At 42.0% G+C, this 18,532-nt stretch overlaps 1 protein-coding gene across 3 annotated transcripts in view; it reads right to left on the bottom strand.

The window, feature by feature from the left end:
* Positions 1-18,532, bottom strand: part of SLIT2 (slit guidance ligand 2) — a 464,358-nt gene that overhangs the window by 34,291 nt on the left and 411,535 nt on the right. For all 3 annotated transcript variants that reach the window (XM_059721607.1, XM_059721606.1, XM_059721608.1), the window contains exons 26-28: positions 7,318-7,442; positions 7,098-7,195; positions 5,596-5,735 (exon numbers count right to left, since the gene is read on the bottom strand). In XM_059721607.1, coding sequence (XP_059577590.1) covers positions 5,596-5,735; positions 7,098-7,195; positions 7,318-7,442 — 363 coding nt within the window. The remainder of the gene's footprint in view (positions 1-5,595; positions 5,736-7,097; positions 7,196-7,317; positions 7,443-18,532) is intronic.

Here is an 18,532-nt window from a genome sequence, read left to right as displayed (position 1 = left end):
AAATAGGCTTAAAAGACAACTGACCTTTTTCCACTTCATTCAGATTAGCAGCTTGCAGCGACAAAGACAGAAGAGACAAGAGACTTTTTACATTGTAATACAACAGCAGAGCACATTAAGCTAATGCACAACTACAGTAGCAGAGTGGTTGACATAGCATAGTGAAGCAAGCTCAAAAATTTTCCTACCGCAGAGCAAAACAAACAGAAAAAGGTAAGAAGTATATGCCTTTGTTGGCATTGAAAGAATTCAACTGCTAGACCAAGTACCAACTATGATTTAATGGCTGATGGTAATGGGCAAGAGAAATGATCAACTTTAATCTATAGGATGGACAAATAATGATCTCACATTCACTAGATTTCAAGATGAAGAAAAGGGAGACGATGTTAAGAGGACAAGTGAAATAGTGCAGGACATAATATGAAGAATTTTATAGGTGTTTTACTTCTCAAAGTCTATCACCAATTCTGGACCTTTGCAGAACCAATATGCTTACTGTGGTTTCATAGTTAACTTCTTAAATCTTGAGAGAGTTTATAGTACAGAGCACATGCCACACTGGTTTTTGGTACTGTGATGGTAATGTTAAAGACAGGCATAATCTGAACACAGGATATCGAATTCTGACTATACAAAAAAAAGCCCCTAAAAAATACAAGCCACATTTAAAAAAAAAATGAAAACAACTGTTAGAAAAAGGTATCAATTTTCATAATGGCATGGGTATAGCCAAACAAATGATAAATTTTGGTATCAAACAGTCTTTGACGTATTTTGAAATTTTACCTCTTAGTAGAAACTCCTCTTTTTAGAGGTAAGTTTTAGATTCTGTCAGGCCAACTATGTGCCAAAATTAAACTTTAAGAATTAATGATTTACGTTTAGGATTGCCAATTTCTAACCAACTTTTTCTTTATCCTGTGCAGTAGAAGCATTATACCACACCTTTAGAAAGCCAGGCATGTAAAAAACTATTCTGGCAAGGTGCAGTTTTACATTCAGTTACCAGGCACTATGAAATCCTGAACAGAGATAAATACAAGAAGGGCTAAAAACAGAATGAGAACCATAGGTCTTCGAATGAATGAACATGTATAAATTTAAGCTAAGCTACTCTCCCCCATCAACCTACCAAAAGTTGGGCAGAGTTATTTACAGAGCCCCTGTTAATACGATTGGGTATTATTTGCTGAAGTCTATGGTACAAGGATCTGGCTCCTGAATTTCATAATTATTCACTTTAATTAATTTTTAGGAATACAGTTGCTGGAATACTATCAAAGTCTGTAACATATTTAAGATGTCTCTTTTGTGTGTGCTACTAATGAGTTAGATTATTAAAATATGAGCAATTTGAAAAATTTATCATTGATCACAAAACTTTTCTATCACACCTCTTACATGATCCTCACTGTCAGATGTCTTAAAAAAAACATCAGCTAGTATACACAGGTTGGAATTATGGCAACTGATTTGAGAATGTCCACCCTCACATATGCATACCAGGTATCTGAGTCCAGAAACTGGCCCTCAGGGTTTAAGGCACCGGAAGGTTGAGGTGTATTTTAAAGTTTGTATCATACTCTTTAAATTCAATGCATTTAAAGCTACCAAGAATAGAAATTTGGTTGGCTTAGAGTTTCCACTGATTCAGTAACTATTATCAGCACACAGTACAGCTATACAAATATGGCTAAATTATTCTTAAGAGCAATGGTTAACATAAAAAAAACCCTCTGGATCTCAAATAACAACAGAAGCCATTATTTACAGTACATTAGGATAAATTTTTGCTGTACAAGGATTCAAGGACAGTATTAGGTCCTTCACAGAAAAAAAATAAAATTGATATTTCCCAAGGCACAACTTGACTTTTTTTTTTTAAAGGTATATTCTTTCCAGTGTTTTGTTTCAGGACTAAAAATGAACACATCTATGATGTAGACATCAAACTAAAAAACACAGTGCCAAGGATTTGTTTTTCCCAGTCTATTTCAACATATCTCCCTAGCACTAAAGGTTCTTACACAAAATAATATAGAAATGATGCAAGTATATCTAAACAACAATTTTATGCTATTGTATAAAAAACAAACTTTATTCTGGTGTTCCAGCTAACCAAAAATAATCATGACCCTATGATGTTCCTGATCCAAATGGTTTTTGACTATGGCTATCCATCCTATCTAGATGGAAGGCCTGAGACCAAGGCCACAGAACAAACAAGCACATATGTTACAAAGTTGCCAGGAGAAGAAAGATCATAAAAATGAGTTCTCAACATGTTCAGTGGGCTCATAAAACCTCTGGGAAAACTAAGAGGAAGAGGTTGCAATGACTTCAGTGTGCTCACAACATCTAGCTAGCTCTATCTCCCCCTCTCCCCCATTGTTAAATGACTTACACAGTGCCTAAGAGATTGTACAACTGGTAATGGCTAGCTGGCTGAGACTCCACTCAGGTAAAAGTGAGGTCATAGTTAAAGGAGAAACGTGTGCTTAAACCGATGACTGTGTTTTTCTTTCAGATATGGCCCCTGCCACTATTTATAAATGTGCTCTTTCAGTTACTTTCATTCACTCTATATGGGGTCATGCCATCCAGACATTTGGAAATTGCAGCTGGTGTAGGAATGCAGTTATCAGATTAACTGGCATTTCTTACAACTGTGAACTGTGACCCACCCTTATTTTGAGACAAGGGTTTACAAATTGCATGCTCCAAGTCTGGCTTTAAACCTTAAAATGCTCAAGGGATTGTGGCAGTCAAGCTAGAATTCCATGGCTTAAACAAAAGATGAGTAGCTATATTTTGGGTATGGCCTTTATTTCTGCAATTCACTTCCCTTTTTGGTCTCCTGGTAGAAACTAAATGCATACGGACTTTCAAGCTTTTTCTCCCAAAGCAGAAATGGCCACTCTGGGAGAAAAATAACCTATGAACAACCAGGGTTAAATTGTTCCCAGGAGAATTTCTCATGGGAGACTGAATGTCTGTATACTTTGTTCTGGCTTAACTCCTCCTGGGGAACAGGAAGAATAGAGCCAGGGGGAAAGCTCCCGGGCCTTCCCAAGCCAGTGCTTCCCACTTTGGGAAAATGTCAGGGAGCTTTAATCTAGTGCTCTTTTCACTCCATTACTGAGACTGGGAGTGCAATGGAACAGGCTGTTCTCCTTGTTCCCCAAATCCTGGTCTGGGATAGGGATGCTAAGTCTTTCCCTGTTGCTTCACAGGAAGGAGAGGAGTGGAGCAAGCACTGCTCCTCTTGCCTTCCTCAAAAAAAACAGGATCACCAGGGCTAGAGACAGAAATTACAAATACATTGGTACCAATGAATGGAAATCTGTTTAAATCTGTAACATGGCTGAATTTCAGTGCACCCCTTTCAAAATGGCCCAAACCAGTTTAAGATAAATCTGGATGGACGTAGTATTAGATTTAACTGATTTAGGTTAAATCAGTTTATTGAACTTCTATCCCAGGTTCCCTCCAGATTCAAGTTAACTCACAGTCCCCCAGCACCCCAGGATGCTTTGTACCTTCCCCGCAAACCCCTCCTCACAGGGTGAGTAGATGCTAGTCTTGGGCCAAGTTATCTGCTTCAGCCAAGCAAGGAGGCATGCTCTAGTGGCTCCTGGCTTCTGGCCTGGGCCACCGGAGGCATGTGGCTGCACTTACAGAATCACAAGTGAATGTCAGTTCACTTGCTTATTGGTTCAATCTATGCAGCTTAGAATAACCTGCGAAGATTGAATTGATTCAGCCTCTGACTGTACTTAGCCCAGGAAGGCACAGAGAACAGAAGAGGAGGAGTGGCTACAGACTGAATGCCTGTACTGCTCCCTGTCTCAGAAAGACTTCTACTGGTGGAAGTTTCTCAGAAATTTCTAGTGGTTGAAAAGAATGTCTGTTCATGGCCATATGGTTTCACAGCATGATGCAGGACTCAATTTTTTTCTTGTGTTTTTTTCCTAGGGGAGCAAGAAATGTTTGTGGTAGTGGAATAGGAGAATTAAGTTTGTTCTGAACTTGGGGGAGAGTCTTTAAATGTGTGTGTACGCATGCATGTTTTGAATTATAGCACATGCATTAAGCTGTGTGTGTTGAGATTTGCTGACAGAGGCTGCTTGTACATGCCATGGGGGGTTAATTCGGTTTAGTTTTCCCTAAATTAAAATGGTAGGTTTTTAAAAACACTGCTTCAATTTAAGGAGAATTAAACCAAACTAAAGCCCCGTGGCATGTAGACTAGGTTGGAGGCCTGCTCCTTACCTGCCTGTTCGGCAGCAAGGGGGGGGGGGTGAGCTACCAGTGGACCGAGTGGTCCTTGAGCTGTGCGGGGGCCCCCAGGCAGCACCTGCCTGCTGGCACCTGGCCCAGGTGGTCCTGTGGGGTGCTGCAGTTGCAGAGGGAAGCACCAGCCCCTCCACAGCCACAGAGGAAAACACCAAGCCCTCCCACAGCTCAGGCAGGCAGGCAGGCTCCGGGGAGAAAAAAAAAAAGATCAGGTTCACCACTTTTTTTCTTCTTCAGTGGAGCCTGCCTACATGGGCTGCCGCCGGGTCCCACAGCCCCTGAGCTGCACGGGGCCTGCCAAGCCCCGAGCATGTAGGCTTCCAGTGCCCCGTGCACTGTTGCACTTCGTTAGTTAGCAAACTAAAGCACCTCAAAGATGTCTTATCTTGCTACATACCAAAGTAATTTAAAATGGACTATACCGCTGAGCGTGCAAACAGCAATGCCATTGAAGCAATGCAAAAAGACATTTAAGCCACTTTAAAGGCCAATTTTGTGTCATGTACAAAGGCCCAGATAACTTATACATCCAAATACACAAAAGATTCTCCTTCCTGTTCTCTGAAGTTACCAAATTTCAGGATCTGTACTCTCTAACTGAGGCCATGGAGTCCACAGAGCTACAGTACTAAGCCCAATATAAGAGTCCTGAATAGTCCTTTATGGATAATAGCAATGGTTTAGACCTGGACTCCAGCTTACTGAGATGAACAATAAGAAAGTTATTGGGGACTCCATGTATGGTAGAAGAGAAGGGAGGGTAAGAAATATTGTATTCTTGCCACCATTATGCTTTAGTGAAGGGGTAAAGTCTTGCAACAATAACTGCTCTGAAGCAGCAAGAAGTAATCTTACTGTTCAATTAATATTTTGTAGAGGTGGAAGATGGAAAGCATAATGATTGATTTTAGACATTCACAGTCCCTGTGTTTTTTTTCTTTCCTGGCTGTTCTTCATTAAGGTGGCTGGCTTGGACTATTAGTAGTAATGATTTTTTTCTGCATGAACTTGCCTTTTTGCTAATTTTCATTATTTCTAATCCTGACAGAGTTATTAACTAATAAGGAAATCAGCAAATGAACACAAAAAGTGTTCAGTAAGTCTCTAATTTGATAAGCCACCAAAAAGCAGAGAAACACAGGGTGAAATCTCAATCCCATTGGAAATAGCAAAACTTCCATGGCCTTTAGTGGAATCAGGATTCATCTACAAATAATAAAATATAATTCTACAGCTTTACTGAGACCCATTATATAACAATTGTTAAATTACCTATATTTTCCCTCACATTCCTACCTGTGTATTCAGGTGGACAAAGACACGTGTAGTTATTTATTCCGTCTACACAGGTAGAATTATTTTCACAGTCATTATCTTCACAGTCATCAACATTCACTTCACAGTTTTCACCTTCAAATCCATCTGCACAAGCACACCTGTAATAAAGAAATTACATTTGCTTATCCTGAGTTCAGTTGGGGAGATCAAGCAATCTTATAGACATTCTGAAATGGTCTGTGTTACAAGTAACTTAGAAGTATTTTGAAAAATCTAACATTATAAAACAGTGATTTTCACTTGGTATGGCCTTACAATGTAAAAATGAAATGCTTCCTTCCCAATTTGTCTTCCACAACTGAATGCATGCTGTCTTCATATCATAGATTTACTCATGAATGTTGCACTCCTTTGATTTTTAAACACAGACAATATCAGAGTATAGTAGTCTTACATAAAGGGTCCTGAGCCTGCAGAGTCATATGCATGTCTATCTTTATTCATGTAAACTTTTGTAGGATTGAGCTTTATGTGAAATGCATAGATATACAATAAGAAAAGCACTGGTTTATTTTCAGGGCAGAAACTATGCCTTTTTGTATGAGGATATGCTATATTAAAACAAATAATGGATACAAATTGTTCACATATATATGCACAAAGAATATTTATGTATAATAAAAAGTGTCAATGGTATTTCTGCTGCACCCATCACGATAGTTATACAATGAACTTTGAAACCAAGCACACTTTTAAAAAAGAGACTGGTCAAATTCTGAAGTCAGAAAAATATGCCAGTGGCATGATATTAAAATGTACATAGTTAATAGCAGGCATTCTTATCTTTTGGTAGAATTTAGATTAAAAAAAATAAGGGTAATTTCTTAATGAGTTGCAGGATAAAGAATGTTTCTTTTTAAAGTGGCATTTTAACAAGCTTGAGGAGTAGATTAGCATTCTTATGTGAAATTATTAGTCATTTAATAAAGAACTTTATTTCATAATTCATGAAGTACATCTGGAGTAATTGTACTGTGTGATTAAATAACTCGAGATTAAAAATGCTCACAGCATGTTTATATACTGGCATGGTGGGTTTGAAATGAATCATTAATCTTCTGTTTCACTGGGATTTACATATTATCATTTACATGCTGTCCATTGAAGTAATATACACAACAACAGCTGAATTGTGAGACTTTTTCAGCAGGGATCTAGCTAGCTATTAATTAGCATAATGGAGTCAACACTGTGCTGTCTTGCCCTGATATGCTTTGACTAATCACAGTGTTAAAAAAAAGTTTTAAAGCATTTTAAGCTTTCTGAGGATGCTGACATTCTCCTAATATTTCCAAAGTCCTTGAAGACTATCACTGTGGTTTTGTGCCCTCATTAATCTCCTCATTACTCCTTGGGATATAAAACTAAATGGCCAAAAGATTTTATAGTTTTTCTAATTTAACAAATGGTTCAGACTCAGTAGGGCTTCTCTTTTGTTTCTACTGATAAAAGCCACTTACCAGAATCCATCTTTTTCTCCTTCCTTCAAATGGCAAGTTCCACCATGTTGACAAGGATTACTGATGCAGGCATGAATTGGAATATCGCAATCTTGGCCCTGGGATAGAATCAAGAATAAGACACCAAATGGATGTTCATGAAAAACTCTTGTAATATTTGGGAAGAATGATGAAACTTATATGTTCCTTAGCTCAGTTCTTTAGCTCACCTAGTACATACCTTAAAGCCATAAGGACAGGTACATCTGTAGAAGTCAACAGGATCATTGTTACAAGTTCCATCATTTTTACATGGATTTGATAAGCAGGGGCTACATTTGGCAAGAATATTAACATCCACAGGCCCTTAAACAAAATACAAATTCAACACTTAGAGACAAACATCTATTATTTATTTATTTGTATTGGATAATATATTTGTGTCATACTGCTTTTTGGGTATTTTCTTGTGATACAATTATTGTCTAATCATTCTGGCACGTCTGTATGTATGCTTTAAAACCACATCAGATGGACGAGGATCTGCTGGCCAGCTATGCTGTTTTAATTATCAGAAGGCTGGATGAGCGCATAGGTACCTTAAGATCACTCTTAGGCCTGTCATACAAAAATGTTCTCATACTATCCTTCAGAAAGCCTTCAAAACAAATATCCTCACCATTCCAGCCCGCCTCAAAGTCAGACCGAGGGTGAAAACACATGTCGCCTTTCATCGTCTTTGTGCCACCATAACATTTTAAATAAAGGCCGTTTTGGAGTACCTTCATCTGAACCCTCATTAAATGAAGGTTAATTTGTTGTACGATTCTGCAGTTGTTCTGTAGAGCACTTTTCAGGGGGCCAACTGTGCAACAAAATGTCACTTCTGTTAGTGCCCTATGTTCCTATTCACCTTCCATTCACTACTGGTGAGGACCAGTTGTTGTAATAGAATTCAAGTGGCTTAGTACCGATGAAGTCTGCCTTTTCACAACTGCAATCAAATGGAGCTTGTCTTATTTACACTCTAATATTAAAATAGTTCAAAGGTGATCTTTTTTAATTTATAGACATTCTGCAAAAATAGGGCGATTCTTTCTCTCTCTTTTATAAATGTATAAAAAAAAGTCCATTTAAACAGCACAGATTACTTAAAAAAAAAATTCAGGCATCTTAAAAATTCAAAACAGATTTTCCCAAAGGTGCATTTTTGAGTTACGAGTGAGGTTAGTTGAATTTTTTTGTCACATGAGTAAAGAGACAGGCTATGTTTTCACAATTTTCAATTAGCTAATCCTGACTCATAGATTGTTTTCCTAGTCCTCTGTGGGAGACAATAGACATGTGACCAAAAGAACAGCAGGGTGACTGGAACCATTCTCTATTAAGTATGCTAGACAGGTGCTGTCACCTGGGCTATAGACAGCACATAGCAAACACCCTGATCCCTTGATTTAACATTGGAAGAGTGCCTGGGAAAGATTCCATTATGTAACACAACAAGGTAAGGAGAACAATGGGGGTGGGAGGGGATGAAGAGTCAATGGGGCCCTTAATATACAGTGAATACTTTCCAAACTTTGAGGTTCCTGTGTTATTAAGTTTACTAATAGTTCTGCAATTTTGAGACTGGTTTAGTTCATGATTTTGTCTGATTTACTACAGGAAGTCTGGTTTCCTGTGTGCTCTCCCATAGTAAATAAATAAGTTGCTACTTCAAAACACTAGTGTCCAATAATATGACATTTTATATGGTATTTTGCAAAGGGCTGTAGTTTTAATGCTGTACTTTTATATTGAGGGAAATTGGAATAATGCCTTTATGTATAGTGTGTCTATGGTAATATGGAGTTCTGAATTTATTTACTGTCCTTGAAATTCTTGAAAGTTGACAATAAGAATACTGCATAATAGCAAAAAGTATACAAACATTGAAAATGAAAAGAGATTCTACATTTCTTTCAAACCAAACACCAAAAACAGCATCCCTTGTCTTGCCAAATAGCTGCTGTATTGATATATATTTTTTTGTACTGGTGAAGTAGGCAAAGCTTCAAAGTCCAACTGTCGTACAATGTAAGCCTCTCTCTTTCATGTGACTTCCCTTTCTTGGTTTTATTTTATGTAACTTTTGTTTGCTAATTTTCAATTCTGTCTTTGTGTAATAAACAGCTTGCAAACATAAGGTTAATTCAGAATACTTCCCATGCATATTTAACCTAGCGGGAAGAGAGGCTGTTTGGGAAACAATTTATTTAAAACTTTCTCTTCTGCTGGTGGTTCTCCTGGCAGAACACAGAATTAGTTATTCAGGTGCAGGGTTAAATACACCTCTTAATATATGTTTACATTAAATGAAAACGTAGGGTGCAAAGCAATCACTCAAAATGGAACAAAGACTTTTCATATGAAAATAAAGATTTAATAGTAATAACATCCTTGCCTATAAATCACAGATTCTTCAACAATCTTAAGGCTTAATTAAGGTTGAAGAATTTTATCAATCAAAATAATTTGCTAAAAAGCTGTTTCTATTAAGCGGTGAAGTACAAATTATACTCTATCATTTTCCTGTCAACTGGTTTGACAACTATACTTTTTATCTGTAGTGACAGACAAAGTGTTGTAATGAAGTTAACAGGAACTGAAGGAAGAGAAACTGGACCCTGTGCCATCATACTTATTGCATCCAATCTTGTATTTGTTACATCTTGTTTTCAGCAATGTGTGGAAGGCCATGTTGGGAAACAGCTGACCAAGCTTGTTTTCAATACTTCTCTCTACCTTTTGTGGTTGAGCTCATATGGAATTGCAAATAATTAAAAAACAGAGAGCTGCAGAAAGGTGGTGGTGTTTATTTTCAGTGACATAAAACTCTGTATGGATCATTGACCATTTGTTTGCATCATTGCCTTAGTTTAAATAAGAAATCTAAAACTAATTAAAGTTCCTTTTAAAAGGGAAAAAACAACATAGCTAGGCAAGTTGAAACAAATGTCATGAAATTATCATTGCAAATGTCCTGCCTATAGGCTAGTGCTGAGTGAATGGCAAAAGGCTGTAAGGTTCATTCAAGCAAATATGGAACAAATGAAAAAAGTGAGTGGTAAGTGATAATTCTATGCTGTAACATTACACTTCCTCATCTGTTCTTTCTGTTGTCTACCCCTTGCATTTGGTGCCTTGCCTTTTACTTCATGCATAATAAAGATGTAAAATATCAGTAATTTTGATTATATTAAAACACATTAGATCTACAAATCTAAACGCAAGTCCTACGATTAAAATCTCTTTTTGGAGATTTACTGTAACTTGTAACATGGGATCAAAAGTACCACAACAACTATTAAGAACAGATAGGGTGACAATGTGGGAGAAAAATATTTTTGTTATATCCAGTCTCAAATAAGACCTGTTTTCAGCTGTGTGTGGAAGGTCTATTGGATCTTGTTTAATTGCGCATATATCTAGCACATCCTAGTTGAACATCTAACAATTTAATAATTACTGTTTAATGTGAATACCCCTCTGAACATAGAAATACTTTTTACTTGCATTGATAGAGTGCTATCAAGTACAAAAAAAATATTTTTACAGAAAGCCTTATATGAGTTCAAATGAAAATCACTTGTCGATCTGTTTCTCCAATGGCAGTAGACTTCAGTGGAAAGAGAAATAAGCACCAATTTTTTTCTTTCATTTCCCCTGCTCTCTTAATTTATGTTGCTTTTGGCTTCCTTTTTTTCTTTTTGCTTCTTTCATCTTGGGTAAATACTGCCTAAGTCATGGATGACCAACCTGTGGCATGGGCAGCCTGTGAGTGTAGCATGCAGCAGATATGAGGGGGAGACGGGCAGCACAGTGACAGATAGGGCAAAAAACAGCACATCAGATCAGGTAGGGAGCACAGGGCATGGAGAAGAAAGAATAAAAACTTGGTCAGGGAGCACAGGGAAAGGAGAAGAAAGCTGAACAGTAGATCAGCTGAGGAAAGAGAACAGAGTGGCAGCTCAGGGAGGATACCCTGTAGGGCTAATCTGTGGCACACCTGTCAAAAAGGGTGGCCCCACTGGCCTAAGTGATTTAGGATCCTAATTTTCATTAACAAAAGGAACAGATATATAGGAACCTGATTCCCCACAAGACAGTAGTTATCACTGTGTCCAGATTTTGCATTAAACTAATTATTTGAAAGTATGTAATAGTTCATATCCAGCATAAATTAAAATCCTGTTATACCAATTCCTTAAACCAGAAGGTCAGAAGAATAGGGAAAAAATCTTATATACTTTCTCTGAATTTTAGCTAAAATAAGTTTTGCTTTAAAAAATTAAGGTTTTGTTTCTACATTAACCTTTAATGTTCAGCTAAAACTTTAGGATCCCAGCATGCATGCCAGTACCAATATAAATTTTAAAAAGAGATTAGCTAAGGTAAATAAATAAAAGGTAAATCTGTATTGTACGTGAACCATGTCATACTTTCAACAAAAAAAAAGATCACTATTTAGATCAGGGATGAGCAATAATTTCAGCCTGCAGGACACAAAGGGAATTTTGCTGAGCTGTCATGGGCAGAGTCAGCAGCAGCCTTGCACAACAGCTCACCAAAGCTCTTTGTATGGGATGGGGCTGTGGGTGGGCGAGGAGCAGTGCTCAGGAGTGGGACGGGTGGGCAAGGCCAGGATCACAGCGCAGGGTCATGTGGTGGTGACAGCGTGGGCCTGGGGCCAGGGCCAGGGCATAGTCACAATCTGCTGCCCACATGCCCCTGTGACAGATGCTGGTCTTGTGGACGGGGGCACGCAGGGAGTGGGTCATGGCTCTGCTCTGAGCTCGGGCCCTGTGCTGTCACCACTCTAAGATCACTGGCTGCAGCTCCCCTCCTGGCTGCAGCCCCATCCTGGCTGCCTGACTATGTGCTCTGCCCATGTGGCTTCTGGCTGGTCTCCATGAACACCCCAGGATAGCAGGCAGTTACAACATGTGGACAGGCCTGGAGCAGAGCCATGCTCTGCTCCCTGAATGTCCCTGCCAGCAGAACAGGGCCTGGCCCTGTGCTGTCACCACCCTGCGATCCCAGGGTCTCCATGGAGACCAGCCGGGAACCATGTGGGCAGAGCACATGGGTGGGCAGGAAGCTGCATCCGGGGTCAGGTCCCGGATCGGTGGCAGTGACAGCATGGGGCTGGGGCCGGGATCCAGTCCCTGCATGCCCCTGCCCCTGGAGTCCATGCTTGTCATAGGGCTGGGCGGGCAGTGGGTCATGGTTCTGCCCTGGGCTCTGGCCCCGTGCTGTCACTGCCCCAAGATCCCAGGGTCCGGTGGCCCTGCCCATCTGTATCACTCCCGGATGCCACTCCCCACCTGCCCAAAGCCCCATCTCAGCCCCCAACCCAGAACCCTGCCCATGCAGGTCCTGCCCCAGCAGTGGGTGTGGGGTAGATGAGCCGGAGTGCCTGGGCAGCGGGGCTGGGCCTGGTGGCTGTGGCAGCTGGAAGGTCCTAACACTGCCAGGGCTATTGGGAAATGGAGTTTGGCAACTGCTCTGGCCCAGCTCTGATGCACAGGTGGTAGGCCCAGTGCCCGGGCCAGGTGAGACCAAGGGACAAAATCCCTTGACAGGCTGGATCCAGCCCGTGGGCCATATTTTGCCCACCACTGGTTTAGATTATAGACTTTGAAAACCCACAGAGAAAGGATGAATGGTATAATACTCCTTTAGGTAACTGACATGTTTTAAATAGTCCTCAAGTGTTGGTTTACCTTATAAACCATAACAGCAGTGGTGGAGCATCTCTTCTGCCTGATTCTTATTTGCATGATAGCCCTTTTGTACCTCTGCAAGTGTCAAGTAGCTTTCATATACACAAGAATCAAGCCTGTAGGCTACCATCCACCATTCTACATTTTAAGCCCCTCAGTTTCTGTATATATTTCACTCAATTAAAAACATCCTATGATAAATACTGAAGGATGCAATATTTAGTTCAGGGATGTCCAACTGGCAGCCTGTGAGAAGTTAATTTGCAGACTCTGGGCTCCTGCTCAGCCGCTGCTACCCACAACCTTACGGCTCCAGCAGCTGCTGGGGTCTCCAGGATACTCCTCCCTCCTCTGACTTCTACTTCCTGCCCTGGGGGGGGGAGGGGGGAGGGGGTGTGCTGTGGTGCAGAGAAGGAACCGTCAGTGGGGAGTTAGTAGGTGGCAAAGGCACCTGATGCAGGGGAGGGCGAGGCACTCGTGTGTACAGACCTGCATGGCACAAAGCCCAAGGGGCCTACGGCTCATGCTGGTACAGCCTGCAAAGTATAGGCCCTTGGTGGTACAGCATGCGGGATATGCCATCCCTACTAACTTAGAAGCTGGACAGCCGTGTTCTAGTTTATACAAAAGACACATCCATAGGGTCATAGAGAATTAGGGATGGAAAGGACCTATAGGTTAAATGTCATGTCTGTGCAAGTTTGTTTTGTTTTTTTAAAAGGGAAATGAATATAAAGAAGGAAACTAGATCACAAAGAAACACATTAGACAAGAAACTCTTAAACCCTGGATTAATTTGCTCTGATTTAGGAAATGCTTTTTTTCTCAGCATATGACCTGGTCTTACCCCAATATCCATATTTCATTATCTTTCATCACAAATTGCTGATTATAGGGCAATGCAATCAGACTGTAATTGTAACCAACACTTGACTCAGACTATTAACTTTCAACCCAAAAAGAGCAGGCTTTTTATGAGACAAAGGTTATATTATACAGCCATAGTATATACCATACAATGAAGAAGCACTCAAAACTGTATTCAAAGAGGGGTAAATACATGCATGTATTAGGAAAGGAAAGCAGTCTGCTTGAGGTACATGTAGGGAAGGTCAGGTGGTCTAGTCTTAACTAGATAATCCATTCAAGGGCTATTTACAAGCTTACCTTGTATCAGAAAACCACAAGGCCCTGGAATCTCTAGAAGCAGGGCATGGATTGTAAAAGGGCAGAAGTAAAAGATTAAGAGTCTGTTAGAGCCTCCACACAAAAGAAAACTAGGAAAAAAGTCTAAAGAACCAGATATCAGAGGAGTTTCCTATAACTAAAGAAAAGAATTTCATCAGCTTCTCATGTGTTATTTATGTGAATCTTAGCTACTCAGAGACTTTCATTAAAAGCACTCTTTTTCAAAGGGTAGTAACTGTGTTACAAAAGACGAGCATTCACTGTATTTTGCTTTTGACAGAAACCAAATACACAGATAAAATAATTCAGCTGTAAGTCCTGTTCTCTAAATATATTCATCATAACAGATTGCCACTTTGATTATTTCTATATATGCATGACCAAAGCAGAACCAACTTCCATTCAAGTTCAGCATTCCAAAGTTCTTGCTTCTAGCAAGGAACATCTTGTATTGAATATTGTCTTTTTTAAAGTCCCTGCTGGTAGTTTCTTTGAAACAGAAGGTGAAGTTACTTGCATATAAATTTAAAACATAACTGAATAATAGAGACCTATGTCTTACAGGTCACCAACTAACTGGAGAAGGCGGCAGTGTGTGGTCTTCTATTATCTTTAGTTTCTTTGCAGAATCGTAGCTGTAAGCAAAGGTTTTCCTGCAAAGTAACCCATTAAGAAACCCAGTCTTGAGGATGTAGCAGCTAGAGAGATTTTTCTATGTAATAAACAGAACCAATATCTTCTCCAGTAAAACTATAAGATTTTCTGGCAGTGAAGGGGATTACAAACAAGACACCACCATATACTTTATAATGTTGCTTTTTTAACAATCAGAGAGATGGAAGGGACCTAAAGCATCACTTAGTCCATGCTTAGAGCCATGGTTCTCAGCCTTTTTAGAATCAAGGCACCTCTTGAACAATGTCAGCTCTTAGTTTTCATTCAATTTTGGACTACAGAAAAATAAGAGAACAAAGAACTCAGTTGCAAAGAACTCAGAAAGACTAAAAACAGGTCACAATGTTTTTAAAACTATGGATTGCTATTTGAAATGTATGAGTTTAACTTTTGATTTATGTCTGCACAGCTTGCGGATCTCAAATACATGGCGTCCTGCTGCAACCTTGAAAGGATCTCAAGCCAGTCCATGGTTACCTGCTACACCAGTTCAGAATCACTGCTTTAGAGATTACTGAATGGTTAATTTTGACAGAAGGAAGAAAAGTAACACCTATTTCTATCCCCTTACCTCCAACAATCATGGGACTGTCTCATGATAGCCACAAACCAGCTGCTGGTTCATGTTTAAGATCAAGCATACGTGCAATAATGTTTAGTACATGTAGATAAGAGAAATCTCTTAAATTGACTTGCAGAACAAATCAGAACCACAAATAACTGCCACAACAGACCTGTCTTACATGGAATGAGCCCTGCCATAACTTTATACCTTTGGCCATGTAAGACTATAACAACTATTTTCTTAGGGGAAATCAAAGCCTAATGAAATAGTGTCAAACTCAACAACGAAAACAATTTGGATTTTTCCCCCCCTAATGGCTGTAGATGACTAAAAGCCCTTTGACACCAAATTTAGGAAAAAATGCCTCACTGGGATGAGCATGTTGGCAAGGGAAGTTGGCAAGATGATTGACAAAAGCAAAAAGCACCATTTTATCAGTATTTGAGGAATTTGGAATACCTTTGAAGAATTCACTAAAAGATGAATCAGTCAATAGAGTTTGAAAGTCATTCATCCTTTAAACTTAATTCACTTCTATAAAAGAATGACCAAGAAAAAAATTCAGCTAGCATTTATCAATCACCTCAGAAGTGGTCATCAATTTAGTCAGGACCACATTAATAGTGATGAATATAAGGAGATTTTTCCCCCCCATCAAGATATTTCAATGTATCCATCTTTGAATCTGAAGACAAGGTGTTACAGCAAAGTACTCTGTGCCTTCAAAATGTTGAAGGGGTAAAACAAGTAAAACTGATGAAATCGTAACCTCGGATATATTTTTTTTGGTGGTGGGAGAATATAAAACTATCCAAGAAATAAGATAATGGAAGCTGCTGAGGCTGCAGAATCAATGGGTCAGAAATGGGACTGGGAGGTCATATTGATAACAAAATTAATAGTAAAACATGTTTATTAATAATGAAAAACATTACTGACAGGAGATAAAACTTTGTGTATTAAGCCTTCAAACAATTTCTAAACTCGTATGGAATAGGATGACATCTTTATAAGTATCCTGAAGTTGTCAACACTGAGCATTCCTAAAGCATCTTATGCTGGCCAATACTGCAGGCAGAATACCAAACAACATGGACCACAGGTCTGATCCAGGTTGGCATTTCCTCTTGATCTTATGAGGCAGCATGAACTGCAAGGCTCAGGGATGTTTACAATATTTACTAGAAAAACTGAAATGGAAACATGACAGTTTAGGAAAAAAGTTTCTTGATCAGCAGGGATCTGGGTTTTCCATTTCCCATGGAAAAAAAATGGGAAGCCACAGATTTCCTGTTTTTAAGTCGGAGAAAACACGGATTACTCTTTTTAGCAGAGAAATCCGCGGATTCTCCGCTTTTGCAAAGAGCACTTGCAGGCTGGCACAGCTCCTGCAAGAGCCAGTTGCAAAAAGGGTGGGACACCCCCAGCCCTGGCTGGAGGGGGAGGGGGGTGGGGCCTGAGCCTCTGAGGAAGCCAAGGCTGGGCTCAGGCTCTCACATGCCCTTACCTCCATGCTCCAGGGGCAACTGGGGCTTGGGGGCTGAGGGAGCAGGGGGTGCTGCTGGCCCCAGGCAGCACATGGCAGCTAGGAGCATGGCCGGGGGTGAGGGCAGGGGTGCCCCTCTGCGTGGGGCTCTGCAGGCAAGTGATACAGGGGGCAGTGTGGTGGTGCCTGACATGTGCGGCCCACACACATGCCGTCTGGCCAGCTGCCCAGAGGAAGGGGAGATAGAGGCTGGCATGCAGCTGGAGCACAGCTCCGTGGCCAGCTCTGCAGCCGCAGCGAAGGACGGGGGTGGGGCAGGGGCTGGGGTTCGCCCGCAGCGCCGCCACTTACCCAGAGGCCTGTTATGGTGGCAACGGCCGCTGCCTCCAAAACCTCCCACGGCCGCCGTGGAGCTCTGCCTGGAGCTGTGCAGCTGGCCGCTGGGCAGCAGCAGCAGCAGCATGGTGGTGGCCAGGTGGCACGCAGCCATCCCCACCACCACCCCACGCCACTTGCCTGTGGGGCTGCCCATGCCAGCGGTGACGGCCTCTGCCTCCCCAACCTTCCGCTGCCACCGCAGAGCCATGCTTGGAGCTGTGCGGCTGGAGGCAGTGGTGTGACATGGGGTGGTTGTGGGGATGGCTGTGTGCCACCCGGCCACCACCACGCTGCCGCTGCCACCCAGTGGCCGGCCGCACAGCTCTGGGCAGAGCTCCACGGCAGCAGCGGGAGGTTTTGGAGGCAGTGGCCGTCACCGCCGTAACGGGCCTCTAGGTAAGCAGCAGCACCACGTGCGAGCCCAACTCCTCCCCCCCCGCCCCTATCCCTTACCGTGGCTGCAGAGCCAATCACAGAGCTGTGCTCTGGCTGCATGCCAGCCTCCATCTCCCCCTCCCCTGCGCAGCCGGCCAGGTGGCACATGTGCAGCACCACCACACTCTGTCCCTCATCACTTGCCTGCAAAGCCTTCTGCAGAGAGGCACCCCTGCCCTGACCCCCTGGCCCTGCTCCCAGCTCTGATGTGCCACCTGGGGCCGGCAGCACCCCCAAATCATCCCCCAAATCATCTTCCCCAGCCCTGCCCCACAGCCCCCAAGCCCCACTTACCTGTAGGATTTAGGGCGAAGGGCATGGCTATATGGTGGCAGTGCTTGCCAGCAAAGCCCCCCCACCCTGCATGCAGATGCCACAGCAGAGCCGTGCAGCTGGTTGCGGGGCATACCACTGAATGCAAGCCCCCCATTTCACCCCCTGGCCGGGTGGCACATATGTGGCCTGCACACAGTGGTTGCCAACTCACTGCTGCTGCTGTGACCTGCGTCACTTGCCCACAAAGCCATTCAGGTGGCCCTGTGATGGGGTAGGGTACAGTGGCAGAGCTGTGGTGGCAGCCTCCATGTGCGAACTTCCTGTCAGGCCAGCCGGCTGGCATGTGTGTGGCCCACAGAGTGGCACCCCTGCCCTCAGCTCCCAGCCCTGCTCCTGGGAGTGGGCACAGGGGCACTCTTCCCACCCACCTTCTTGAGATACTCCCCCAGCACCTTCCCTTTCCCCCGCCTTGCCCCGCCCCTTCCCTCCATGCACACTTACCTCCTGGGGTGGGTGTCAGTGTCTGTATGTCTGTGGGTCTGAAGGGCTGTTGTGAGGGGCATCAGGAGGGCTGTTGAGACTGTGGGGGGGAGTGCGGGGCACCAGCAGCACTGGGAGAGGATGTGGGGGGCCTTTAACTTTTTATCACGGATTTTGGATTTTTAATCAGAGAATTTGAAGTTTTTAA

This window comes from Alligator mississippiensis, chromosome 2, assembly GCF_030867095.1.
Source record: "Alligator mississippiensis isolate rAllMis1 chromosome 2, rAllMis1, whole genome shotgun sequence".
Lineage (NCBI taxonomy): Eukaryota > Metazoa > Chordata > Crocodylia > Alligatoridae > Alligator > Alligator mississippiensis.
This window is presented reverse-complemented; position numbering and strand designations above follow the sequence as displayed.